This window comes from Phoenix dactylifera, unplaced genomic scaffold (assembly GCF_009389715.1).
Source record: "Phoenix dactylifera cultivar Barhee BC4 unplaced genomic scaffold, palm_55x_up_171113_PBpolish2nd_filt_p 000388F, whole genome shotgun sequence".
Lineage (NCBI taxonomy): Eukaryota > Viridiplantae > Streptophyta > Magnoliopsida > Arecales > Arecaceae > Phoenix > Phoenix dactylifera.
In genome coordinates, this window is record NW_024067834.1 from 16,091 (window position 1) to 43,336 (window position 27,246).

Below are 27,246 nucleotides of genomic sequence, written 5' to 3' on the forward strand. Positions count from 1 at the left end.
CTAAAGAGGTGTCAAATTAAAGTCAATATTTTTTATGATATTAAACTTATCATTTTAATTTTAATGTATGCTAACCTTGACAACAGCTATTAGCATAATTGGTTGGCACCTCACCCCTAAAGGTTCTAGTATTTATTTCATCCAAAATATTACCCTTTAGAGAATTTAATTAGTTTTTAGTGTGGCATGAGAGAACTCATAAGACCATCATAGCAACTATACAAGTCTAAGTTTAAGACTTTCTACATGTGGTAAACTGATAAAAAAGAGCAAGCTCTTCTCTCTACCCTAAAATCAGCAAAATTCTAAAAAAAAGGAAAAACAGAAGGAACCCATGTCATCAATTGTTTTTCTATGCCATTAAATGTAATAATCCCAACTAATCTTCATTTTTAATAAAGCATGAATTATTAAGAAAAAAATTGCTGCCTAATCAAGTACAAGTTTAAACACATGCAATGTATGATGTATATAATAAAAAAAATTATTAACCATACAAATTTGTATTTAAAAATAATAAATCAAATTAAAGATATAATTTTATCAAAAAATAGTTAACGGAAATAAAGTTAACTTTAAAATAAAGAAACTTCGATGTTTTATCTGCCCATAAAAGCATGTTGAGGTTGTGTATGTGATATTTTTTGCAATAAAAAAGATAGTTTGGTTTAAGTAGAAAGAAAATTTGCAATTAATTAAAATTATAAAATAAAAATGGTTTTAGAATTAAATTTCTAATGAAATATGAAATCATGCTTTCAGATATCTAATCTTTATAAATAAAAATTTTATCTATATTTAGATAACCAAATGATATGAATGAAAAAATCAGTAACAGTTTGTATCATTAGAAAAAAAAAAATTATGTCTAATATCGAAAGGAGCTATTGGATTTGATATCAGTATGGACATCCATATCCTTGATATTACTTTATCGTGATATAGAGAAATGGACAATTACAGAAATAAAAAATTTTAGCTATGTGGCTCCAAGGGACATGAATGATGCAGGGGAAAACATGAGTTAAAGTAGTACATGCTGGTGAATCCTTAATTATCTGCTACATAAGACTCAAGAATCACACGATATAACATCTCTCTTTTCCTTTGCCCTTTGATTTGTTAATAGCATCCACTAGACTATAACTATTGGCATCCCATAGAGTAGAATTAGATATACTATAAACAAGATCAGGTAACAAGTATCCCTTACCTAAGAATGGAAACATTGAATTTTGGACATCTTTGTATGTCATACTATTAGACTTAAAAGGATTATACTACAAATTCATAAACAATGCTTCTTTATATTTCTTAAAATAGAATGATAATTATCTTTGATTAGATAGATCCGTATATGCCATGTGATTGGATGTACAAGAGATATATTATAATATACTTAATAGTATTCCTTGGCCTTTCTTAAATAGAATAATAATTTTCCTTACCTATATATTAGTTGCCTAAATTAAAAAGGAAAATTTTAAATTAGACTCTTTGAAGAAGAGGCAAGCCAACCCATCCAAACATAAACATGTTTAGCTTGGTAAGACTAGCGAGTTCTATTGGCTCAAGTAAATTTTATGCTTTAGAAATACCTATTAAATATGGATGTGTTGATTAGAGACCATTGAGGTATAGATAAATATGGTTAGATTGGTGGACACATGTGCAATGAAAAATCTAATTTAGCTCAAAGAGGATATATATATATATATTTTTTTTTGCTAGTGCGGGTCGATCATACCCGGCGAGAGCGGATAGACCCAATAAAGTCGAAAAATAAAATACCTCGGAGTGCCAAGGGCAACTCCCCATCACCAAGCCATAAGGTGTCTCCGGAGTGACAAGCTACAAACGCAGCTGCCCAATCCGCAGCACCGTTACCTTCACGGAAAATATGCGTGGCCTGAAAAGCCCATCCATCCCTCGCCATGGCCCAGATGTCCCGGAGCAGGGGATGGTCACACCCGCCACCCCTCGGATCCCCCTGGATCCAACTAATAACGGTGGCTGAGTCGCCCTCCAAGATGATAGACCTAGCCCGTAGGACGCATCGGGCATAGCGAACGCCTGCCCAAGCTGCACTCAGCTTCGCACATGGAACCGAAGTATCAAATAACTGCCTGCCACCAGCAGCCACGACCCTAGCAGACGGATCCCGAATAACAAAACCCGCGCCTCCCCTCAAACCACCATCCAGAACAGACCCATCAAAGTTAACCTTAAGGAAACTCGGGGGTGGGGGTTCCCAGGTGAAAAACACCGTACGGGATACTGCCGAGGCAGGGTGGGAACCCCAGATGTCCCGAGCTGTCAAGGTCCCTCCAACAGGACTAGTAAAACACAGCTCAGCCGCCCGAGCGCAAGCACTCTCGACCACGAATCGCAGTGACATGCGTCGTTCACCAAACAAGCGAGCGTTCCTGGCCAGCCAAATCTGGTAGGCAAGACAGCTCGCTCGAATAGCCGCCTGACGAAGCACTGGGGACCCCGATCCCTGACGCATGGCCTGTAGGAACATATCCCTGCAACGCCATACCCCATGTGGGACCCCTGCCAGACGCCAAGTAGCCCTAGCCCATGTGCACCGAAATAGGGCGTGGTCCACCGTCTCGGTGGCACCACAAGCCCCACACAGCAGTGGGATCCTCACACCCCGACCGTCGAGAACAGCACTCGTAGGAAGACGGTCCCAGGCCACCTTCCAGAGGAACAACGCTACCCTCGGATGGAGCCCCAATCGCCAAATCCAAGCGCAATCCGGACCAGGCTCACTACCTCGCCTAAGGAGACGGGAAAGGTTGCCCATCCTAACCCGGGACCTGGTCGAGGAGCTCCACACGCGAACATCGGGTCCGCCACTCTGTGGTAGAGGGAGTGAGCAAACCCGCTCCGCCAAATACTGCCCGAAGAACCTGGCCAACCGAGTCTCATCCCAGCCAGCCACCCCGGGAGTCATGAGATCACAGACTCGAAGACCCTCCCCAGCCTCAACACTAACCGTAGTCGGCCAAAGCCGCAAAGGAAGACCGTCGACCCATGGGTCCCTGGCAACATCGATACTACACCCGTCGCCGATCAACCATCGGGTGTGACTAGACACTAGCGGCAAATACCGCGCTATCTCGCGCCATAGAAAGGAGCAACTCCGCCCTCCTCGGGCCCAGCCCTCTGGGCCCGCCCGTCCATAGCGGCTAGTGATGATCCGACTCCAGAACCCCTGCGGCTCCAGAATGACTCGGGCGGCATGCCGGGCAAGGAGCAGCTCTCGTCTCTCGAGGAGAGATACCACCCCTAGACCACCCTCGCTAAGGGGAAGGCATATGCTTTCCCACGCCACCAGGTGCACCCCCCGACCTCCTCCATGTGAGCCCCATAGGAAACCCCGAAAAAGTTGCTCAATCTTCAGTAGAACAGACTTTGGCACGACCGTATTTGCCATAAGATAGACGGGCATAGAGCTCAAAACTGATCGAATCAGCGTGACTCTGCCCATCATCGACAGGGATGATGCCCGCCACCCCTCTAGTCTACCCTGAACCCGCTGCACCAGTCCAGTACACTCGGACACACGCAATCTCCTGCCCGAGATCGGAACACCCAGATAGGTCCAGGTACCATCCTGCTCGGGCATCACCAGAATCCTCCGGATCCTCCGTCGAACCACGAGTGTCGTACCAGGGCTAAAGAAAATGGAGGATTTCTGGACATTCACTTTCCGACCAGATACAAAACAATAAGCAGCCAAAACCCTCCTGATGGTCTGAGCATCCACAACGCGGGCCCGAGTCATGAGGAAGCAGTCATCAGCAAAGAGTAAATGTGATATCGGCTGGGCCCCAGGAGCTGGGACGTAGGCCCCTAGCTCACCGGCAGCACATACATCCCGCAGCGAGCGAGATAAGACATCAGAGCAAATAATAAACAAGTATGGAGATAGCGGGCATCCCTGCCGAAGCCCCATAGTAGATCTGAAGAAAGGAGATGGGGAACCGTTGACTAAGATAGAAAACCTCGGTCCCCGAACACACCCCATAACCCACCTAATCCATGTCTCATGGAACCCCAAACTCTCCAAGGCTAGCCTAAGGAAGCTCCACCGGATTCTATCGTAAGCACGTTCCATATCCAGTTTAACAGCCATCAGGCAATGTCGCTTCGGGGCCCGTCGAAGATCCCACATCATCTCTTGGGCCACCATGACATTGTCTGAAATATTCCTACTACCCACAAAAGCACCCTGCTCGGGACAGATAATGTCAGCAAGGAAGGGCTTCATACGAATCATGAGTATTCTTGCGACAACTTTATATAAAGTTGTACACAGACTAATCGGCCTAAAGTGGCTCGGCTCGACCGCATTCTGACGCTTAGGTATAAGAGTGACAAAAGTAGCCTTCCAATCGTCAGGCATCCCAGCCCGCCTAAAGAAACACAAGACCGCTTCCACCACTGCACTCCGTACGATACCCCAATATCTCCGGAAAAAGAAAGGTGGAAAACCATATGGGCCCGGAGCCCTATCCTCCCCTAGAGCCCAAATGGCCTCACGCACCTCTCCCTCCGTAACAGGTCGAACCAACAAAGCGTTCTCGGTCATACCAATTTGGGACTCAGCCCTCGGGAGCTGGCCCGCAACATAAGACCCACTGTCCTCCGTCCAACGAGATCGAAAGAAGTCGAACAGAATACGGCTGATATCTGAATCGCCCTCCACCCGATGGCCCTAGTCATCCTGCAAGGACCGGATCATATTCCGCTGCCTTCTGATGACCGTAGAGCGGTGAAAGAAACTAGTGTTTCGGTCACCCTCTCTGACCCACTGGATTCTGGATTTCTGTCTCCAGAAGATCTCATGTTGACGCAGGATCGAGTGATGAGCGGCGAGCAGTCCCCGGAGGCTAACCATATCGGCCTCAGAGAGCACACCCACCTGATCTTCTCTACTTTGAAGGTCAGCAATCGCGGCCTCCACACCTTCCAATTTTCTAAAGATATCACCCACGACCTCACGATTCCACCGCCGCAGCCGTCGCTTAGTCAGTTCCAATTTACGTGAGACCCTCTGCATGGCGTCGCCGTGAACCGGCAGACCCCAAGCTCCTTGGACAATGTCCCAGGATTGAGGGATGGACAGCCAAACCTTCTCGAAGCGGAAGGGGCACTGGTAACTAGAGCCCGCTGCCGTCGAAACCAGCAACGGGCAATGGTCCGAAGCAATACGGGGTAAATGGCTAACCCTGTAGGAAGGAAATCTAGTGAGCCAGTCAGCAGAAGCAACCGCCCTATCAATCCGCTCCCACACTCTGGCACAACCAGACTGGTTATTACACCACGTGAATTGCGAGCCAGAAAAACCTAGATCAACTAGGCCATTTCTCGAGATGAAGTCGCGAAACTCCCTCCTGTCCACGGAATCAGTAAACGCCCTCCCTCCACGTTTCTCACTCCTCTCCAAGATACAATTGAAATCACCCACAATCACCGTCGGAAATCCCTGAGCGATCAAGTGGGTAAGCTCATCCCACAGCACCCTCCTAGTCCGATGGTCAGTACTAGCATACACACCGCTCAATATCCATGGAGCACCGTTAGGTTCCGAAATAATCATCAGGACCTGTTGGGCACAGTTATGGAAAACATCGACTGTGGCCACACCCCGCTTCCACAAAGCCACAATGCCCCCGGACAACCCCTGGGATTCAACCACATATGACTCCCACTCAACCTCAAAACGCCGTAATACACGATCCAGACCTCTACCAGACAGTCGTGTCTCATAGAGAAGGCAGATCTCTGGACTATGGATCTGAACCAACCTCCTGAAAGATGACATAAAAGCTGGCTTAGCCGCCCCTCTACAATTCCACGCAAGAATCCTCATGGGGAAAAGTCCGAAAGATCGGCCGCAAGCACATCCACCCTCTGGGCCATAGGGTCCATCGCTGCCTCGTGATGAGGAACATCCCGCAAACCCTCATCCACACTAGGCCCGGACACAACACGCAACACTGCCGCCCGAACCCGCTGAACGACTGTCGAGTGATCCGTAGACCTGCTCACCGCCTCCTCGGAGACACTCGAGTCGCCTAGCCCAGGCTCTACAGATGCAGGTGCATCCCGCATCGGGCAATCTACACCGACTGGAAAATCGCTGGTCATGGTCGGGGTGCCCAAATCAGGCCCGCTCGAGACACCATCCCCTAGTCCCACATCCACCGCTAGGGAACCTAGAATGGTAGGGATCTCGGACGATGAGGCAACCCCCAAAGCCCGGGCACTGAACTGGAACCCAGGCTCACCCGCCAGCTCGGCCCGTGGATCGGGCCCAGTAGCAGGCCCATCTGTGGACCCCATAGGGCCCACATGGGCTGGGAACAGTGGAAGGCCCCCGCCCACAGGGGCCTTCCTAGAATCCTCCGCACGGGCCCCAGCCAAGCAGGGCCACGCCAAACCCATCGCGCGACGGGCCTGGGAGCCCATCGTGCGAAAACGGCCATGCCTCCCGCGGGGCTCACGTGCCCCGCGACCTCCCCCGTGGCCCACGCGTCCCACACCCTGCGGGCGGCCCGCATCAAGCAGCGACCCAGAGTATCTGGACCGCTTCTTGGAACCAATGGTCAACCCGGTTTCCGAGTCCACTCGTCCCACGAGTGAGTCGCCGGACATGTCGACTCGGGAGTCATATATATTTTTGGAAAACAAAATATTTACTTGAAACATTCTTTGGATTTTCTACATCTACAATAATTTCTATATCATGCCTTACGTTAGTATTTGACCTCATAAGATCTTATTAATCCAATTTTGAGCCTAGTATTTAAACTTATGTCCAATCCATCACTTGGTAGATTTAGATCATGTTCACTCTATGTTTAAGCTTCATCTAGGCCACGACCAAGTTAGATACATTTTAACTATAATTGTTGTTGCATCAAATTGGGTCTATTTGGATCAAATTGGGTTGGATTTAATTAGGTGAAATCCATACCTAACCCATTTTGAGGTCACATCTTAATTTAGACTCATATCTAATTCATAGGTCATGCTTTATAGGTAGGTCTAATATAAGTCAGGTTGAAGTCAAATTGCATCTTTTTTTTATTTTATTTTCTATATTTTTATTTTTTAAAATATGATGTACAACTATGATGAGTTGATTGTCCTTTTAATTGATATTTTATTCTATCAAACTTATTGATTATTTTTATTTTTTTTTATCTATCTCAAGTTATATCACAATACTAGATTTTTCTAAAAATATGATATTGGGGGAAGTACAAGAGTAACACTATACCAATTTAAATATTAGGTGTTGGTTGGGTTAGGTTGATATATTTCATTTTTATACTTGAATGTGTTCCATGATGGTGATGATATGTCCAAGTTAGCCACCCTTGTATTAGATTCAAACCAAAGTTTGAAATGTTCTGTGGTTTATCTTACGGGCATACTTATAGATCTAAATATTAGATTGGTCTTGGTGGAGTTCTAGTAAAGTTTGGGTTTATGGCTCTGAGTGGCAACCATTGCGTGGCTAGCTTTCTTGCTATTTTAATTAAGCACCATAGCAAAAATTATTTAAATCTAACACAAAAAGGTGGTCCTTTTGGTCATCTAATATTTTGTGCAAGTATTTTCTTGGATGAACATATATAATTAAAGCCACTGGAGCAAGGTCTTATACAAGATGATCATGGTATTCTTTTGTCTTTAATAAGATTTTTCCTCTTGGAGAATGTCTAAGAGACAAAACTCTACAACAAAGCATGAATACATCCAAATCTTGCATCACTCCTTCAAATGACTAATAAGATTCTTTGACAATTGGATCAAAAAAATTTATATGAGTTTGAAACCAACTATTTACACTTTGTCTAGAGCTCTATTTAACATTTAAGGATCGCAACCCTATAGAGCGTCTGTTGTCAAAGATGGTATTCATTATAGTAATTTGTCAAAGAAAATATGAAACAAATAATCATATACTAAAAAAAAATTCTTTGCTTGCAAGTTCACAGTATGTTGTTGTTAAGAACACTCTCAAAGGAATTATAATATATATAGCTATTAGCATATACTTGAAAATTTTTAACATATTTTTTAATAGCACAACTAACATTGCAATTTGTGCAATAATTATGCCTCTATCTTTTTTTGTTGCATATTCATGAAGAATGTAAAATTGTTCAACATCTATATTTAGTTTCTTTCTCGATTTTCTTATTATATTTTTGTGCTTTTCTTAAAAAAAAATCTTGGCATATTAGATTAACTCAAAGATATCATAAATTTGCAGAATCCAAGCGGTATGGAAACATGGATTCACATGATATGATAAGAACTTTGATGAGTCCAACATGATATTGGAGTTTATTATAAGCGCGAGAACATGGTGGATTCAGAAAATTAACCACACAAATTACATACTGATGGAATGGGAATAAATAGTGGCATTGTTATTTATAACTTGCTATGTCTTCATATTTTGTACCTAGGTGCTCCTACTCACACAAGCATTCACCAGAAAAAGAGGAGCATGGAGAGCATTGTGGTTTTCTACAATTTTGTCTCGTACTGACAAATATCATATAAATGTCCCATCAGAATTGGATCCTATTATAGAGAATGGCATAATTGTTGAGATTTCACAAGCATGAAACCCCTTTTATTATCAGCATTTTGTATCACTTTTCTTGGAATGAATCTATAGAGTTTAATCATTTTCATTCCAAAGTTTTTGTGAGCCAATTGGGGGTTTACGCTCTATCTCCTTTTCTACTGCAGAGTCTAATTATTCTTTATACATAAACCTTGAAGGTGAAAACCAAAATCTCAAACAATAAAAAAAAAAGAAGGGGCCTAAATGAGGCTACAAGTAGTATAATCAAATAAAGACAGTTTACTTTATATAACAAAAACACTACAACAAGCTTTGCTAACAACTCTAGCAATGCCCAAAGACATGGGATCATTCATAATGACCAGTCAATGGATTGGGTCATGATCTCACCAATCTAAAACATGGCCCAACCCGATTTGACTTGATAGCTCGATGAACTCGATCTAATCATATTCCCTAAAAGAGAAAAAGATGCCAAGGCTCGCTAATTTCATTTCTACTCTCCACATCATCCCCACTCCTTCTGCCTCCTCCAATCACCTTTATGCACTTGACTGTCTTAGCCACTACCGCCTCCATGATAATAGATCTTTTCATCCTATGATCCTCCATCGTGCCCTCACTATCCTCCATTCCGTCTCCACCACGCTCCATCCTTCTCCCCTTGGCCACCCTCTCCCCCACCTCTTCTCACTTCGCCACCACCTTAGCCATCTACTTAGACCTTTAGGCAAATTCACTAGTCGCATTGAAGAAAGGAGAAGAGAGTTGGTCGCATCGAGATGAGGTTTCGGTGGTCAAGTAGTAAATCTTGATTCATGTGATGAGCTAGGTTGGATCGGGTCAAACCTGAACCATTGTAGGTAGAGAGGAGATGATTGCTAGCATGAAGGACACATATGGACTGAGAAAAAAAGACAACCATAACACATGGAAAATATAGTGGAATGATATTATAGTTATTTATATACGTATCTATCCCGTCTTGACCATCCATCAGGGGTTGATATTTATCTCTTGCGACAAATTTGCTCGAATCCACTCTTGGATCATCCACTGCTTGCTTTAATATCTGTGCAAATGGATGAATGATGGAGTTCTGAGTGCTTTGAGATCTGTACAATGGGTGATCCAATGGTTAATGGTGCAAAGGAAGGTGAATCCTTCTTAGGTGCAAAAGACACAACATGGACCTATGGTGGAGTTACCCAATAATTGATGTAGGGCTTAGAGTTTCAAATCTACCGGCAAATAATTCGAACCAAAATGGTTCATTAGTTTTGGGTAGTTTTGAACCAGTCTAAAAATGGTTCAGAAATAGGGATTTGGGTTTATTGAGTGATCCAATGTAAAGGGATTTCTCCTATTTGCCAAACTCTTCTTATTCCCCTTTCTCCACATGGACAGTGGACGGGAGTTCATCCCCGACCGGCGGCTGGCAGATGGCCGAGCTACCCCTCTAAGCCATCTCCCTCCCTCTCTTTCTCTCACACTTATTCCACAACCTCTCTATCTTCCCCCTGCCTCTGCCCTTGATGGCTGTGGGAACAGGCTCTCATAAAGTGACATGGTTACTCCATTGATCATAGATTTTTATTGTCTATTAATCTATAGTGGTCATAAAATTAATTTGCTTGTGATTGATAAAATTTATGTGGCCTCCCTTTCTATTTTACAGATTTTACCTGGTGAGTGAAGGAAGTTGAGAACTTTAGATGACAACGAGGATGCCAGGATACTTTGGTGTTATTATTCATTGAGAACTTAAGTATGGTCATACTATGATATTACATTATTTGTGATGTTATATGTCACATCCCATAATTCAAAAGCATCATTAGACTCTATGTGCATTATTTTGATCCTACAAATAGGGTTGGACAAAATTCAAGGGCGGCATCTATCATGACCCTTGAATGAGATGATTTTTTTTTTCAAATTTGTAGACTTTTCGAGCTTTACGACAAGTGCCTCGTGTTAAAGGGTGCTGTGCGCCAAGAGATTAGGCCCAAATTCCATATTTGGGCTTTGAAACGGATCGGTTATATTGATTTTTTTTTAGTAAAGATTTTAACCAAGCATATCTCTCAATTCGAGAAGAATTAGGTGGAGTGATAGAAAGAAAAGTCAATATAAAAATCGAGATCTATCTTCTGTAAAATTTTAGCTTTTTTATATGTATTTCTACTGGTCATTTTATTTTGGGAAAGCTAGTCCTTTTAGAACTTAAAGAGAATCTAATCTGAATTAAACAAGATAGACCTCACTAGCATAAATAGAGGCTATGTAACTTAGTTTATGCCGATCAATAAAAGAAAAGGGATCTAAATCCTACTTTCATCAAATTTTTCACTTTAAAAAACTTTTTTGAAAAATTCAAATTGAGTGGATTGAAAAAATTCTTTCTTCTTTCAGATTAGATCATCCCCAACCTAGAAGTACGTGTTTAGGGACATGGCAACCAATCGCGCATATGCAGGGTTGGATTCCAAACTAACAAGCAATCTAATAAAACAATGCATGATTTTACTTTCCAAAACACACTAAATTTTCCAATCTAATGTGTAGGGTTGTTTTAAGATTTTGGACATGCACAAATTCTTAAAACAACCAAAGTTAAACATCCAGATGAAAATTGTATGCAATATAGTCTAGATAACTACTTCACAAAAAATCTAAAACAGTCATGTCATAGACTTTATCCCAAAAAATGATATAAGTTAAGGGCATGTTTGGCAATAACCCATCATTGACAAAGAAAAGGTCATAGGAGACAGAGAGGAGCGAGCTAGAGGGACTAAACGGAACATTGCTGGAAGAAAAAAAAAGGACCTCTTAAGGTCTTTTTTCTAATCCCCCTAAAGTCGAGCCACATGATCTCTTGCTCCCATCTCAATTTGTTCCTCCACCTCCTCCTTCCTCTCTTCCTGTTTCGCCAAATCCAAGTGTTGCCAAACATGCCCTAGCTATCAAAATGTTTAAGTTGACAATAACAAAGTAGGGCCTACAAGATTCTATTTTTATAAATATACAAGTAGCTACTTATGTGTAACAACAACAGGAACATACCATAACCATAACACATACTAAGTTCTAGAGGTTACATAAATGCAGGAAAGAAGAAACATTCATGTAGGCCAGCCATATAGATATTATAGACCAAGAAAGATCTCTGGTTGACTACTTGCTTAGCTAAGAATCTTGAGACGCTTGACTGACCTGATAAAATCCCTGCAACAATCACCAGAAACAACACGGAAAACAAGTAAGAAACCCCAAAAGCATGACCTAAATAGATAATAGAATCTGAATGAGCTGCGAGCAGGAATATGTGGGGTTGGGTGCTCAAGTGCATGTACGTTGGGACCAATTGAGGTGCACCATAAAGGTGCACGAATTGGGAATACCAAAGAAGGCAATCCATCCAGCTGGGTTTCACTCACACCCAATTGCAGATATCGGACCATGGCTCCCTCGGTCAATTGCATGTATTAATGAGAAATTATTAGTTGGACCATGGCTCCCTCGGTCAATTACAGCACTAGTCCAATTTGAAAGCAACACGTGCAATAGTAATCCCTTTTTTCTTTTTTTTATATGTAATAGCAGCATATGGATGTATTTATATTAGTGATTCAGGGTGGATCTGGTCCGATTAATAATTTTTCTAAATTGGGAACTTATTAGGGGGCACTTTGCAAACAGCTTTTCCATGTATGCTGTAGTTTTGGTGAGGAATGATCAAAATCTATGAAGTGGTTTCAACATCAGGGGTGGCAAAAGTTGTGATTTAAAACATGGAGATTATGAACTCACTCCCAAGGCATGTCTCCAACCAACAGCCAATCTCCCTCTCCATCCTCATACGTGACCATGAAGCGACGACGATGATGATGAGGATGATGAGCAAACCCTGCAAAACCTCCAATTCCCAACTCTGAACTCCATGTATTATTTGAGAATGTGCATGCTATTATTAAAATAAGAATTTAAGCAAAGAAACTATGATGATGTGATACCATGTTGCATGTTGGGGAACATCTGGTTGAGCGTGTGGAAGAGTTCCTCGTAAGAGTCATGCAGAGAGAGGTCCACCTTCCTCCCAATTGCCACCCCCTCCATCTTCACCTTCACACACTTGGCTCTTCTACCACCGCCACCGTCGTCGCTGTTGCTCCCACAGTGCTCGCTCCACCTCTCCTCTGCTCCACCGCCTGCGCTCCTCCTCCTCGGGTGTTTGACCGGCGGCCACCCCACCAATGCTCTGTTTCCACTAATGCTTTCGCATGAGATTATCAAACCATCAGAACAAAAACAATGCACCATTAACAAGCAACAGTCTGCTCTAAAGTCGAACGCAGTTAATTACCTGTTAAGCTCGGGGGAATTCTTAAGCTGGGGGCTGTCATTCTCATCATCTCCATCTCCACCATTTTTATGGACAAAGAGAGGCAGAGTAGCCTTAGGGATCACTTCTTCAAATGCCTCCTCGAAACCTCTCTTCCTGTATGAATTGGTCGTGCTGCCATCATTAAGATCCAACCCCTTCATCAAATGGTTGTTGGGAAGGGCGAGGCCGAGCTCCAACTCCATCTCTTTCTGTACTGCTTCCTTCTTTTATTTTACTTTCCAAAGATGAAATGTAACAAGTATCAGTGGGAGAGTATATTGGAGAAAGGGGAAGAACTTGATTGGATTTGTGTTCATAAATAGCAGCTGTGGCATTAAAGAAAGGAAAGAAGGAAGAGAGGTGGGAGGTGGAACAGGGAGGGGGACAAGGTGTAGGGGTTTAAGGGGACCCAAGCGCGCGTAAGCTGTCTGGGCGCTGTCATCGGCTAACCTTGCATTGAGCGCTACCGACACGGTCCTTTTCCTTTGATGCAGTCCCGTCCTTTCTTTATTCGGCGGACAGGGAGAGAGGCATTTAGTAATCAAACGCATGACTTGTGGACGTTCTCCAGCTATCTCCCTACACGAGCCGGCCAGCCTTGGAGGCAGCAACAAGTCAGCCAACCCAACCACCTTCCATAACTAGATACGTAAATGACCCGGACTCTAAACAATTCGTATGCTTTGAACTAATTACCTTATTTTTTTATTTTAGTTGAGCTATAAGTCTGGCTCTTGATCGGTTCATTTGCTAATGGGTGAGCCTAAAATTGAGCCGATTCTGAGTCAAGGACAAGTTTTTTTTTTTTTTTTTTTTACCACGATGATGGCTAAAGTTGCAAATGGGTCAGATTGACCTATGCCTAAAATTTATTTTTTATTTTAGTTGAGTTTAGTTGAGCTATAAGTCTGGCTCTAGATCAGTTAATTTGCTAAAGGGTGAGCCTTAAATTGAGCCGATTGTGAGTCGAGGACAAGTTTTTTTTTTTTGTTTTTTGTTGCCATCATGGTGACTAAAGTTGTAAATGAGTCAGATTGACCTATGACCTGATCTGATCCGACCCGATCTATTTTGGAGGACCTGTGGGGTCGGATTGGATCCTAAAATTGAATCTGTTGTATTTTTTGAGTCGGATCTAGATTTACTGAATTCAGACTCGACCCGATCTGATCCGACCCAAACCATTTGAAATTTGGGTAATTTTGGATTTTCAATCCTACAACCCGATCCGACCCAAATCTGCAAAATTATTTAGGCATGCGGGCTGCAGCCCACGAAGGTGCAAAAATAAGTTCTGAAGCTATGGATGGATTGACCCGAACCGAATCCGAATTTTTTGGATTGGATCCGAGTTATACATGGATCCGACCCGATTCGACCTGAATAACCTGTTGGATCAAATTTATAGCGGTGGATCCAACCTAACCCGAGCCGATAGAATCTAATTTTCTATCAGATCGAGTTTGGGTTCAACAGTAAAACCCGAATAAGAAATCAGGTTGGGTCATCCGACCCGACCTATTGGCATCCTACTGATCATATAACTATTAAATTGGTGCTAGATGCTGCGGCTATCTCAAATGGCTCCAATACGGGTGTGGTTTTCTATGGCCTTGGAACTGGGTTGGAACCTTGAGGGAGAGGCGGGGGGAGGAGGAGGAGGAGGAGGGGAGGCAACCTGTCTCCTCGACAGACGGGATCCCTCGCGTTTCTTGTCCCGTGAGCGTTTTCCTAGCGCTCGCACACGCTCTACGTCACCTGGCTGGGTTCCGAGCCCTTGGCCTGTGCTCGCTTGTTTTCTTATTCTAAACTTCTTCAAATGTGTCCCCCAGCTAGGGATCAACCCTAACCTCAAAACGTGAGTGCTCCTTACCTAATTGGTACGAGGGTACGTGGTATTTTTCTAAGCCTCCACCGTGATGCACTGTATTGTGGACTGAAACAGCGTTTCCAATGCTGTTCCTCTTTTTTTTTTTTGTATAGGCATGGAGACAGAAGACACCGGCATTGGCTTCCATTCAATGGCTCCGACAAGGGCGGGTCCTACAAAGAACCCTTGGCCTTAGCTGACGAGACCGTTCCCTGAGGATCTGAGCCTATAAGTGGATGATACCAGGATCAGCTGCATCACCCAGCTCACCACACACTCTTATTCTCGAATCCTCTACCCACACAATATTGTGGTAGGACCCACCACACCCATGCATGCATGGACTGCCCTAGCCAAAATATTTATATTGGCACTGAAATAACAAATAAAACTCGCATATTAACTATATACCGTTTCATAAAACTAGATCAATAACAATGCTATAATTTTTTTTTAAAAATAGAGCCTGGGCACTACCAACAGAATCAAGAGAAATAAAATAACATAAAGATGTAGGGAACTCTATCCACACCACATTTCTCAAATAATAAATAGCAAAGGAGACAATCCAGTCAGCAGCTATGTTTGTCTCTCGATACACATTAACAATCTGAATAAAAAGACAGACGGATATCAATCTCTAGATATCTCTAAATAATGGATGACCATCGCTCTGCCGCTCAGCCTGACGAGTCCACTCAATCACTGTAAAATTTTTTTTCTTCAGGATGATACGATCAGCTCCGAGGAGGCTTCTCGTGTAAGTGATTTTCTCTCATTCTGCCCTAAGCCCGCCTGCTGTAAACAATCTATTGCCACAAATTGACAGTGCAATGTTCTTAGAGAAATATTTTCATCCTACTAGTGCTCCTCGTTAGATGAAGCAATAGTTCTGAGTACATGGAATAGCCAAGGTGTCAAACAAAGGAGGAACAGTACTTTATTTATTGGCTATTGGAGGGAGGGTGGTGCAGCTCTATGGCTGCCCCTGGAGGCAATAAAGGGTACGTCCCCTTCGTGGGGCCCAAAGCTTTATGGAGTGCACCCGCCGGGTCTGCGCCGTATCTTTCACCACCTTGTGAAGCTGTAAGTGGACGTCCCGCAGCGCCCCACGCACGCGCTCGATGCCGGGGCTCCAAAAGGCAAGGAGGACAGATCTCTCGCCTCGGGGCCCAGTATCTTTGCTTGCCCGAGTTGCTTGCTCGTGCTTCATGTTTTAGGAGCACTTGGATATTGACGAACAGCTGTTCCACTTGGTGTATGCCTTGGCTATTTCTCTGCAGCTAATCTTTTTGACAAACTCGCAGTCTCTCTTCGATCCGTTTTCTTCGTGGCCCCCACTTTGTGTCTCCAAGTTTAATAATGCATCCATTAACACATGCAGGCCTGACATGTGTTTCTAAGTCTCCATTCTTTCCACAGTTCCATATGGAAAAGTCTTAAGGATTTAGGGTGATCTTAAGATAAGGTGATATGAATGACATGCTATAGAGACTTGGTGCTTTCAGTACAAGATTGTCTAATTGCTCCTCCCTTTTGAGATTCTTAATGTCTTCCTGTTGGTTTTTTGGTGAACATTATCTTGCTTTAGACCGAATATAATGCAACTACTGCAAATCTAGGAGTTCCTCTTATGAAGCTTGGGAGGTGCCCATCACTTCAGTACAAGGTAGAGAGATAACAAAAGGCTAAGAAAAATAAATATTAAGTACCAACATGCATTAAAGTTTGTGGTGGGATCAGTAATTTGCTTGGTTGATTGGACTTTACAGACTGCCTAGCTCCTCTGCTTCCCTACTAAGTTAGCTTACTTGGCAAGTATGGATTTGCTTCTGTAGATGCTCAGAGCCATAATGAAGAATGATAAATGAATTATAATAAGCTAGCTAGCCCTATGATATCTAGCAGCAATGTAACCAAGTAGTTTTAAGGGGTGGCAGCATGTAGCCCTGGTGCATCATGAGACCCCAAATACTTCGTGTCTTGTGAGTCATGAGAAGTTGGATTTATTTATGCAGAATGAAGCTGATGATTAAGTGATTCAGTAATTAGATGGGGCTTGTTGGGAGACTAGAAGTACTAGAATTAAAAGACATGATATAGATGAACTCTAACCCAATGTAAGTCCAATTTGCCGCATCTACTTGTAGCCATCACAGCCACCATAGCTCCATTATTATCATTCTTCATAAAAGTCCTCCATTCTGGCATCTTTACTGCTTGGAGAGTTGTCCATAATTTTTGGCAATTGGCTTTAGTGCCACTTAACGAAAGATGCGAATTTCTAGTACTATGAGACTTGATATACATTTTGGAACCTATTTTGACATATAAACACTTGAGTTGTTAAGTTTTGGACATCTCGTCCAATCAACTCCTCACTTACCAACTATTCTATACGAATAGACGAAGAGTGATTAAGAGCTAAATCTCTTTGATCCAAACATAATTCAAATAGGACCTAATCTCCTCATTTTCTTTCTTTAAATTTTTCAGTTTTTTTTTCTTCGATAATGCCAGCTTATGAAGCTGATAAAATCTTTGACAGTTGGGTTAAATGATCAGAGATTGAATCCTGTCTTCATTAGGGTTTAGAACGTTAGGGTTATCAAAGGAAGGGCTATCCTCCATTTTAAAGCTTGTTGCCTAAGGGCACTTCTTAAAAAAAAAGAAAATCCTATAAAAAACTTTTATGAATGATTCTACGTAAGTGCTAGATGTGTGATCCATCCTACTTGTTGGGGGGGGAATAAGATTTTTCTCTCTGTGACATAAATGCTCCTAAGAAGCTGTACAACCTCCGACCCCGGACAGCCGAAGTCGACATCCGACCTCGGAACATCCGACCTCAAGACGACTAAGACAACCGACCTCAGGACCTCTAAGCTAAGAAAGACCCCGACGTTCGAGGTCTACTCTTGTCGACCGCCTACCACGGCCGTGCACCTCTGAGGTCCGGCCGAGGACCACGCCCTGACACCCTTCGGGCATTTATTGCGCATGGCCACTGTAACCCTCCGGCTTACTCAACAATAAATGCGGATCTCCAGCTTACTCCACAATAAATGCAGATCTTCGGCTTACTCCACAATAAATGCAGATCTCCGGCTTACTCAACAATAAATGCAGATCTCCGGCTTACTCCACAATAAATGCAGATCTCCGGCTTACTCCACAATAAATACGGATCTCCGGCTTACTCCACAATAAATGCACATAGCTCCTGTCATCTACGGACTCCCAGCTCTCCACGGCAAGTAAGCCCAGCAGAGTCTAGTCGACTATGATAAGACTCTGGTCTCGGCCATACCTCCGACACCGATACAATAATTCGCCTGGTTGCGCGCTAGTTCGGGTTGTACGACGCCCTCACCGCCGACATCAGTGCAATGATTCGCCTGACCAAGCGCCGACCAGAACGACATGCCGAGCCGTACTACGGCTTCGCCCCTCTACATCACAGGTAAACCGACCCCCGCATATAAAAGGGAGCCTTCGCCTCTCGGAGAGGGGGAGAGAAAAAACATTCATACACTCACTGTTTGTCTCCTTCTCCACACCATTTGCCCCCTCCCTGACTTGAGCGTCGGAGGGCCGGCGCCGGAAAACCCGGCCACCGGCTCGTGTGCAGGCACCCGAACGGAGGACACCACCAGCCAACGGATCGCCGCCCCGCTGCGAGGACCTGCTGCTCCTTCTCTCCGACCGCCCCGGACGGAGGACGCCGCCCGCCGACGGACCGCCGTCCCGCCGTGAGCATCCACCTCCCGCTCCCTCTCCTCGACCGAAGATTGCCCCCGGGTCCAATTTCCAGCAACAGTTGGCGCTAGAGGAAGGGACCGAGTAGCAGTCATGAAGTTGAGAAGTAAGGGAGCCTCTAACGTCTCCCGGCGTCCCCCGCAAAGCCCTGGACACTCCGTCCAGAATTCCCCAACTCCGGCTGACCCAGGTCCTCAGGTCCAGCTGGAACAGTTCAATGCCCTGGTACAGCAAGTCCAGGCCCTGGCCGCCGCCGTTCAGGGCCTGCGGCGCGTGGAAGCTTCACCGGCGCTTCCCCCGCAGGCCCAGGACCAGCCGGAGTGTCTCCCCAACGGCCCGGTTCTCCTCAGCCAAAATCTGCACGGCTCCTCCAGAGCCAACAACGGAGAACGAGCTCCCCCCCGTAGGGAGCTATCGGGAGAAGGTTTCGACCGGAGACCCCAACTTTCTGAGGCGGAGTCAGCCCCGGACCACCGTGGGCCGGTGCAAACCACAACGACAATCCCACAGGTGGGGGAGCTCGACCGAAAAGTTGAGCATCTGGAGCGCCAGATTGCGGCACTCCACGGCAAGAAGGCGAGACAGGAAGGAGACTTTGAGTTCACTACCAAGTCCCCCTTCTCCCGCCAAATTGAGGACGAGCCTGTTCCCGCGAGGTTCAAAATGCCTCAAGTGGAGCCCTACAGTGGAATCACCGACCCCCTCGACCACTTGGAGAGTTATCGGGCCCTCATGGCCCTACAAGGGTCCTCGGAGGCCATACTCTGCAAGGCCTTCCCAGCAACCCTTCGAGGGACCGCTCGGCTTTGGTTTTCTGGACTGAAGCCGAACACGGTATCCTCCTTTGAGCAGCTCGGCAGGCAGTTCGCCACCAACTTTGCAGCCAGCCGTCGTCAGCGACGGACGTCAGACTCCCTCCTGGACATCAAGCAGAAGGAGGGGGAGTCCCTCAAAGAGTACCTGGACCGCTTTACCGCCGCCACATGGGAGGTTCGCGAGCTAGACCAGTCGATAGCCATGTCGGCTCTGAAGACTGGGGTTCGCTCCTACCGGTTCCTCTTCTCCATCGAGAAGAGCTTCCCGGCCGACTTCACCGAAATGTTGGCCCGAGCCCGGAAGTACGCCAAGGCCGAGGAAGCAGTCGCCTCCAGGCGGGGAGCAATCGAGCCCACCTCTAAGAAGCAGAAGAAGCGCCGCGAGGAGCGCGGTCGACAAAGGAGCCGATCTCCCCGCAGAGAGAAAAATCTCCCCAGACTGAGGAGCCCGCCCCGCCAGCAGGGGCGGCCTCAGCAGAGGACACCTCCTCGTCCGAGGTCCCCACCGCGGCCCCGGATGTACCAGGCGAGGTACGAGAACTATACACCCGTCAATGCTCCCAGGGCCGAGATCCTGATGGAAATTGAGGGTCGGGACTTCTTCCGACCCCCGCCTCCTATGCGAGACACGGGATTTCCCCGAAATACCAGGAAGTATTGCCGCTTCCACCGAGACCGTGGGCACGACACGGAGGACTGCTTCCAACTCCGGGACGAGATAGAAGCGCTCATCCGACGGGGAGTACTCAACCGGTTCGTAAGGAACCGACCTGAGGAGAGAAGGCCGGCGGAGAATGTCGCACCAACCGAAAATCCAAGCGACAACAGGCCTATCGCCGGCACCATCAATATGATCGGGCGGGCCTCGGCAGGAGCGGCCGCCCAGGGAACACCCCCGAAGCGCCCACGTACTGATGAAGTCATCTCGTTCTCGGACGAGGACTTAGAAGGGGTCGAGACCCCTCACGATGACGCTGTGGTCATCTCAATGATTGTAAATAGGTTTGATGTAAAGCGTGTCCTAGTTGACAATGGAAGTTCAGCCAACATTTTGTACTACCATGCCTACCAGAAAATGGGATTGACAGAAGGACATCTCCGAAGAATCGATGCCCCGCTAGTCGGGTTTACCGGAGATGCGGTCCCGGTTGAAGGTGAGGCTAGCTTCCTTGTCACAATTGGCCTCGCCCCCCGGGAGAGCACTGTCAGAATGGACTTCTTGGTGGTCCGTCTGCCCTCGGTCTACAACGCCATCCTTGGGCGCCCAGGGTTAAACACCCTTCGAGCCGTGGTTTCAACTCACCATCTGCTCATGCGGTTCCCCACCGGCCAAGGAGTAGGCGAGGTCCGCGGAGACCAACTGGTCGCCAAGCAATGCTACATGGCGGCCCACACAGTGAAGCAACCGGCTGAGGCGCCAGACCGCCCGACGCGCCCTTCACTCCCCATAGAAACCCTCGATGCGAGGGACACCCTCTGGAAGAAGCAAGTAGAGCCCGGTGAGCTCCTTATTCAAATCCCATTACGAGAAAGTTTTCCCGAGCTAACCGTGCAGGTCGGCTCCGGCCTCGGCGCCCATGAGAGGGATCGCCTCGTCAGCTTCCTGCGGGACAATGCCGACGTCTTCGCCTGGTCGCCCGCGGACGTGCCAGGAATTGACCCTGAGGTCATGGTCCACCGACTTCAGGTGAGGCCAACCAGCAGGCCTGTAAAGCAGAAGAAAAGAGGCTCCGCCCCCGAGCGACAACGAGCTGCGGCCGAGGAGGTGGACAAACTCCTCGGAGCCGGCTTCATCCGGGAGGTCTCCTACCCGGACTGGCTCGCCAACATAGTCCTCGTAAAAAAGGCCAACGGAAAATGGCGTATGTGTGTGGACTACACCGACCTAAACAAGGCCTGCCCAAAAGACAGCTTCCCCCTCCCGAGCATCGACCAGCTCGTCGACTCCACCTCGGGACACCAACTGCTAACTTTTATGGATGCCTTTTCAGGATACAATCAAATCCGAATGGCACCAGAAGACGAGGAGAAGACGGCCTTCATCACCGACAAGGGCACCTACTGCTATAAGGTGATGCCCTTTGGCCTGAAGAACGCCGGGGCCACTTATCAGAGACTGGTCAGCCAGATTTTTAAAGACCAGATCGGCCGGAACATGGAAGTCTACGTGGACGACATGTTGGTGAAGAGCCGAGCGGCGGAACACCACGTAGCCGACCTCGACGAGACGTTCGCCAAGCTCAGAAAATATCAGATGAAACTCAATCCGGCGAAGTGCGCGTTTGGGGTCACCTCAGGCAAGTTTCCTGGGTTTCATAGTGACCCAGCGCGGAATTGAGGCCAACCCAGAGAAGATCCAGGCACTGCAAGAGATGTCGCCCCCAAAGACAGTTAAGGAGGTGCAGCGGCTCGCGGGGCGGGTAGCCGCCCTGGGAAGGTTCGTCTCTCGGTCGGCCGAGCGTTGCCTCCCCTTCTTCAAGAGCCTCAAACGGCCGAAAGACTTCCGTTGGACAGAAGAATGCCAGCAGGCCTTTGAAGAGCTTCGGAGCCTTCTGGCCTCTCCCCCGCTGCTCACCAAGCCCCAGAAGGGCGAAACCCTTTACTTATACCTGGCCGTCTCCCCAGCCGCAGTGAGCTCAGTCCTTGTCCGGGAAGAGGACAAGCTCCAAAAGCCAGTCTATTACACCAGCCGGGTTCTCAGGGATGCCGAGACCCGATATTCTAAACTTGAGAAGACCATCTTTGCCCTCATCATCTCGGCTCGGAGACTCAGGCCTTACTTCCAAGCCCACACGATAGTTATATTGACCGACCAGCCCATGAAGCAAATATTGCAGAGGTCGGACCGTGCGGGGAGGATCGCCAAATGGGCGGTCGAGCTCGGGGAATTCGACCTCGAATATCGGCCCAGGCCGGCCATCAAAGCCCAGATACTCGCCGACTTCATCGTGGAATGCACCCTGCCGGACGACCTCGAGCCGCCATCTGGACCCGAGGAGGAGGCCCCGAGGCAGCCCTGGGTCCTGCACTCGGACGGGTCTTCGACCTCGGGGGCAGCGGAGCTGGGCTCATCCTCACCAGCCCTAGCGGAGTGGTGGCCGAGCAAGCCTTGCGCCTCGAGTTCCCGGCCTCGAACAACGAGGCCGAATATGAGGCTCTCATCGCCGGGCTCAAGCTGGCGAAGGAGCTAAAAGTGGGAGACCTGACGGCCTTCAGTGACTCCCAGCTGGTGGTAAGCCAGATCCAAGGAGACTTTGAAGCTAAAGAGCCATCCATGCAAAAGTATCTCCAAAAGGTACGGGAACTTACGACCGCCCTAAATTCTTTCAATATTCAGTACATTCCCAGGGCGGAAAACTTCAGGGCGGACCAGCTATCCAAATTAGCAACTTCCCGCATGAGCGAGCTTCCCAAGGGAACAACGCTCGAGTACCTTCAAATCCCCAGCACGGAGGAACCGGAGCTCACTATGTGCATTAACTCCGAGCCAAGCTGGATCGACGGGCTCGTCCGCTATCTCCAGGATGGGACCCTACCTCATGAGGGAACGGAGGCTCGCCGAATCAAACGCCAAGCCCCCTGGTATGTTTTGTACGAGGATAGGCTCTATCGGCGATCATTTACCTCGCCCCTTCTCAGATGCCTCCGCCCCTCCGAGGCGGACTATGCTCTCCGAGAAGTCCATGAGGGGATCTGCGGGAGTCACCTGGGGGGTCGGGCACTAGCCCATAAAATCTTGCGACAAGGATATTACTGGCCCACACTCCAGAAGGACGCAACAGATTTCGTCCGCAAGTGCGATCGGTGCCAACGAAACGCCAGTATCCAGCGCCGACCTTCGGCTCTGCTGACCTCCATCATCGCCCCCTGGCCGTTTGCCCAATGGGGGATCGACATCCTGGGGCCCTTTTCCCTCGCCACCGGACAGAGAAAGTTCCTGGTCGTCTCTATCGACTATTTCACCAAATGGGTCGAGGCCGAACCTGTCGCCCGGATCACCGAGCAAAAAATGCGGGATTTCGTGTGGAAGTCTATAATCTGCCGATTCGGACTACCCCGTATCCTTATATCTGATAATGGTCGACAATTTGACAATGTTCATTTCAGGGAATTTTGCTCTGAACTCGGCATTGATCACCGTTTCACCTCGGTCGCTCACCCCCAGACAAACGGGGAGACTGAGGTAACTAACCGCACTATTTTGCAGGGGCTCAAGGCTAGGCTTGATCGGTCCAAAGGTCAATGGGTCGAGAACTTGTACAATGTCCTTTGGGCGTACCGGACCACGTTCCGACTGCCCACCGGAGAGACCCCCTTCAACCTAGCATACGGCACTGAGGCCGTCATCCCGTTGGAGATCGGCCTACCTTCTCCCAGAGTGGAGCATTATAACCCCGACACCAATTCTTCCCAGCTAAGGAGCAACTTGGACCTTGTTGAAGAGACGAGAGAGGTCGCCCGGGTTCGCATGGCGAGATACCAACAGCGAACGGCCCAATACTACAATTCCAGAGTCAAGCCCAAGCTCTTCAGAGCAGGGGATCTCGTCCTCAGGAGAGCCGAGGCTTCTCGACCTACCGAGCAAGGAAAACTGGCCCCAAACTGGGAAGGACCGTATCAAATCGCCCGGGTACAACGACCAGGGGCGTACAAATTGAAGACCCTGGAGGGGACTCTGATCCCACGAAGCTGGAACTCCGAGAATCTACGAATGTATTACCAATGAAACCCTAAGGGGTTCAAAACAATCAGGACAATGGACTCAGCTCCTTTTTTCTGCAAATATTTCCCTCACTTTGATAACTGTAATCCTCTTCTAATATTGGGCCGTCTGTGATCCTCAGATTCCCCGGCCAAAATTGGGATACCTCGAGGCTTGACCGTAGAGTCCCAAACTCCCTCGGCCTCGGGAAGAATCGCAAGACGATGGAACGTCGAATGGAGCAAGATTCCTCGACTAAGGTCGGGATGCCCCGAGGGTCGACCGTAGAGAACCAGACTCCCTCGACCTCGGGAAGGCGCCGCGAGGGGTGGAAAGGGTGGCTCCACCTGGGGCGCCACGAAGTGGACCCCCAGGAGCGGTCGACGATCCCCGATCCCCGAAGCGAGCGATCCCTCGACTAAGGTCGAGATGCCCCGAGTGTCGACAGTGCGTACCCAGACCCCTCGACACTTCGGGAAGACGGGGTAGTACCTTCGCGGCCCCCCCGTGGCGCTCATCACCAACAACGGGGTAGTACCTTCGCGGCCCCCCGTAGCGCCTCCTCGACTAAGGTCGGGATGCCCCGAGGGTCGACCGTAGAGAACCAGACTCCCTCGACCTCGGGAAGCGTCGCAGGTCGACAGTGCGTACCCAGACCCCTCGACCTGACGAACGATTCCTCGACCAAGGTCGGGATGCCCCGAGGGTCGACCGTAGAGAACCAGACTCCCTCGACCTCGGGAAGGCGCCGCGAGGGGTGGAAAGGGTGGCTCCACCTGGGGCGCCACGAAGTGGACCCCCAGGAGCGGTCGACGATCCCCGATCCCCGAAGCGAGCGATCCCTCGACTAAGGTTGAGATGCCCCGAGTGTCGACAGTGCGTGCCCAGACCCCTCGACACTTCGGGAAGACGGGGTAGTACCTTCGCGGCCCCCCGTAGTGCCTCCTCGACTAGGGTCGGGATGCCCCGAGGATCGACTGTAGAGAACCAGACTCCCTCGACTTCGGGAAGCATCGCAGGTCGGTAGAGCGTGCCCAGACCCGCCAACCTGACGTATGATCCCTCGACTGAGGTCGGGATGCCCCGAAGGTCGACTGTAGAGAACCAGACTCCCTCGACCTCGGGAGGTACCACAGGTCGGCAAAGCATCCACAGACCCGCCGACCTGACGCAAGATTCCTCGACCAAGATTGAGGTGCCCTGAGGTCCGACCATAGGGCCTGAGGCTCCCTCGACCTCGTGGAAAACTACGACTCAATAAAGACTTCCCAATTCCTCCCAACCTCGGTGGGTGCCGTCGGGTCTGTGAGAAGCCCGAGCCCCCTTTAAAGTCAAAAACGACTCCGGAGGTCGATGAGGAAGGAAAGCAACCTACTCCAACATGCGAAGCATAACTCTGAGAATGAAAAGGTACATCCAACTGGACGCCCTCCTTGTCAAATTTTATTTACATATTGCTGAGCGGAATCTTAATGTTGGGGCCTTATCTCGCCCCAAAGCCGGGTCTCTCTGACGGGTCGGCTTAGGGCCGACCTCCTAACTACATTATGCAAGCACCGTTCGTCAAGTCTCCGAAACTTGTACAGAGGGTTTCATAAGTTAGTGTCCGACTCGGCTCTCCGACACAAACTCCTACGAGAAAGTGGTCCCGGCCACGAATGTACCAGCCAAACACGGGTACCGAGGCAACCTCTGGAAATCCCGGCCTTGCTCACCGAAGCCTCGGCAGAGTCCGAGAACGATAACTACGAAAACCTTCGACAAATGACCTGCTTATTAGCCCGCGCCCTCTTTGAGGGGTTCGGAGTTGAGTTCGAAAACCCGGCAAAACTCCCCAAATAGCGGCACGAATGGACCTATTCCGGTTCCGCTTGAAGAGCTAAGGCCTGACCTCGGTGCCTTAAGATTTTCCTAAAAACCCAACATGGCAGCTCCCACGACTCTAAGATTCGAGTTATAGAACTTAGAGAAATTTTCTAGAAACGTGAGCTCGGAGCTCCCTTTGGTCGGGACGACTGGAATCTGAGAAAGCTAAGGTATAGCCAGGGAAAGGGGCAGCCCCGTTAAGCAGCCCAAAGATTAAAATACGAAGTTAGAGATCGACGAGGTGGTTAGCTAAGGTTCTAACCTCATTCACGACAACAGAGGGAAAGATGAACACAGAATGACAAAAACACTTCTTCATTAACAAAGGGCCGGAAGGCCAATTACAAAATCGGAGGTCGGCCGCTCAAGGGCCGACCCCGGATACAATGAAAAAGAAAAGGAAAATACGCTAAGTCCTAAGCGGCGGGAGCCACGTCCGGGGGGTCGTCCGGCACATTGATAACCTCGTGATCTTCCTCCGGAGCAGGCTCGGGGTCGGGAGCAGGAGCTTCGGGCACCGCCTCCGGGACAACGTCGGTCTCGGCCACCGGAGCCGCCTCCGTAACAACGTCCGCCTCGGCTACCCCCGTTGAAGGCTCGGCGGGGTCCTCCTCGTATATTCCCGCCTCGGACGTCAAGATGACGGGAAGGGGTTGCACGTCGGACCCCCAGCCCCGGTCCTCCCTCGGACGGACCGTCGAGAAGTCGTATTGAGGGCAGTACCGGCGCACCTGCTCCCGGAAGTTCTCGAAGCCTCGAAGGAAACCGTCGACTGTCTCCTCCTCCAACATGTCGCGGAACTCTTGCGACTCTTTGAAGAGCTCCACGGCGTGCTCGGCTCGTTCGAGAGCCCTCCTCTCCCGGGCCTCAAGTTGCTCGAGTCGGAGGCGAAAGGCCCTCTCCTCATACTCGAGGGCCGCGACCCTGGCCTGGACCTCCCCCAAGCGCGCCTCCGTGCCGCGCATGGTTGCCTTGGTCATGGCATGAGCCGCCTTCTCCTCCTCAAGCGCCCCCACTACGGCAAGGCGCTCGGCCTCGGCGGCCGCCCACCGAGCCTCGGCCGCGGCCGACGCCGCTTCTAGCTCGGCGATTCTTTTCCTGGCCGGCTCCAGCTGCTGGCCGAGCTGCCGAACTTCTTCCCGATACCCGTGGGCGAGGAACGCCATGGTATCGAGCTCGAGAATATGCTGAAAAAAAAAAAAAAAAAAAGAGAAGAAG

At 48.4% G+C, this 27,246-nt stretch overlaps 2 protein-coding genes across 7 annotated transcripts; both read right to left on the reverse strand.

Moving 5' to 3' along the window:
* Positions 1 to 4,729: 4,729 nt before the first annotated feature.
* Positions 4,730 to 5,887, reverse strand: LOC120105876. The gene has a single exon (XM_039118619.1). It carries the CDS (start codon positions 5,885 to 5,887, stop codon positions 4,730 to 4,732), a length of 1,158 nt encoding a protein of 385 aa, XP_038974547.1.
* Positions 5,888 to 11,337: 5,450 nt separating this feature from the next.
* LOC120105882 (auxin-responsive protein IAA9-like) lies at positions 11,338 to 13,389 on the reverse strand. 6 transcript variants are annotated; one of them, XM_039118625.1, is made up of 4 exons: positions 12,996 to 13,389; positions 12,646 to 12,899; positions 12,443 to 12,563; positions 11,338 to 11,857 (listed from the first exon to the last, which is right to left on the reverse strand). In XM_039118625.1, the coding sequence occupies exons 1-4, from the start codon at positions 13,217 to 13,219 to the stop codon at positions 11,815 to 11,817; spliced, it is 642 nt and encodes a 213-aa protein (XP_038974553.1). In that variant the 5' UTR covers positions 13,220 to 13,389; the 3' UTR covers positions 11,338 to 11,814. The 6 variants fall into 6 exon arrangements, with proteins under 6 accessions (XP_038974553.1, XP_038974555.1, XP_038974554.1 ...); XM_039118627.1 differs by having other exon boundaries at positions 12,646 to 12,890; positions 12,996 to 13,388; XM_039118626.1 differs by having other exon boundaries at positions 12,443 to 12,548; positions 12,646 to 12,905; positions 12,996 to 13,385.
* Positions 13,390 to 27,246: the final 13,857 nt, after the last annotated feature.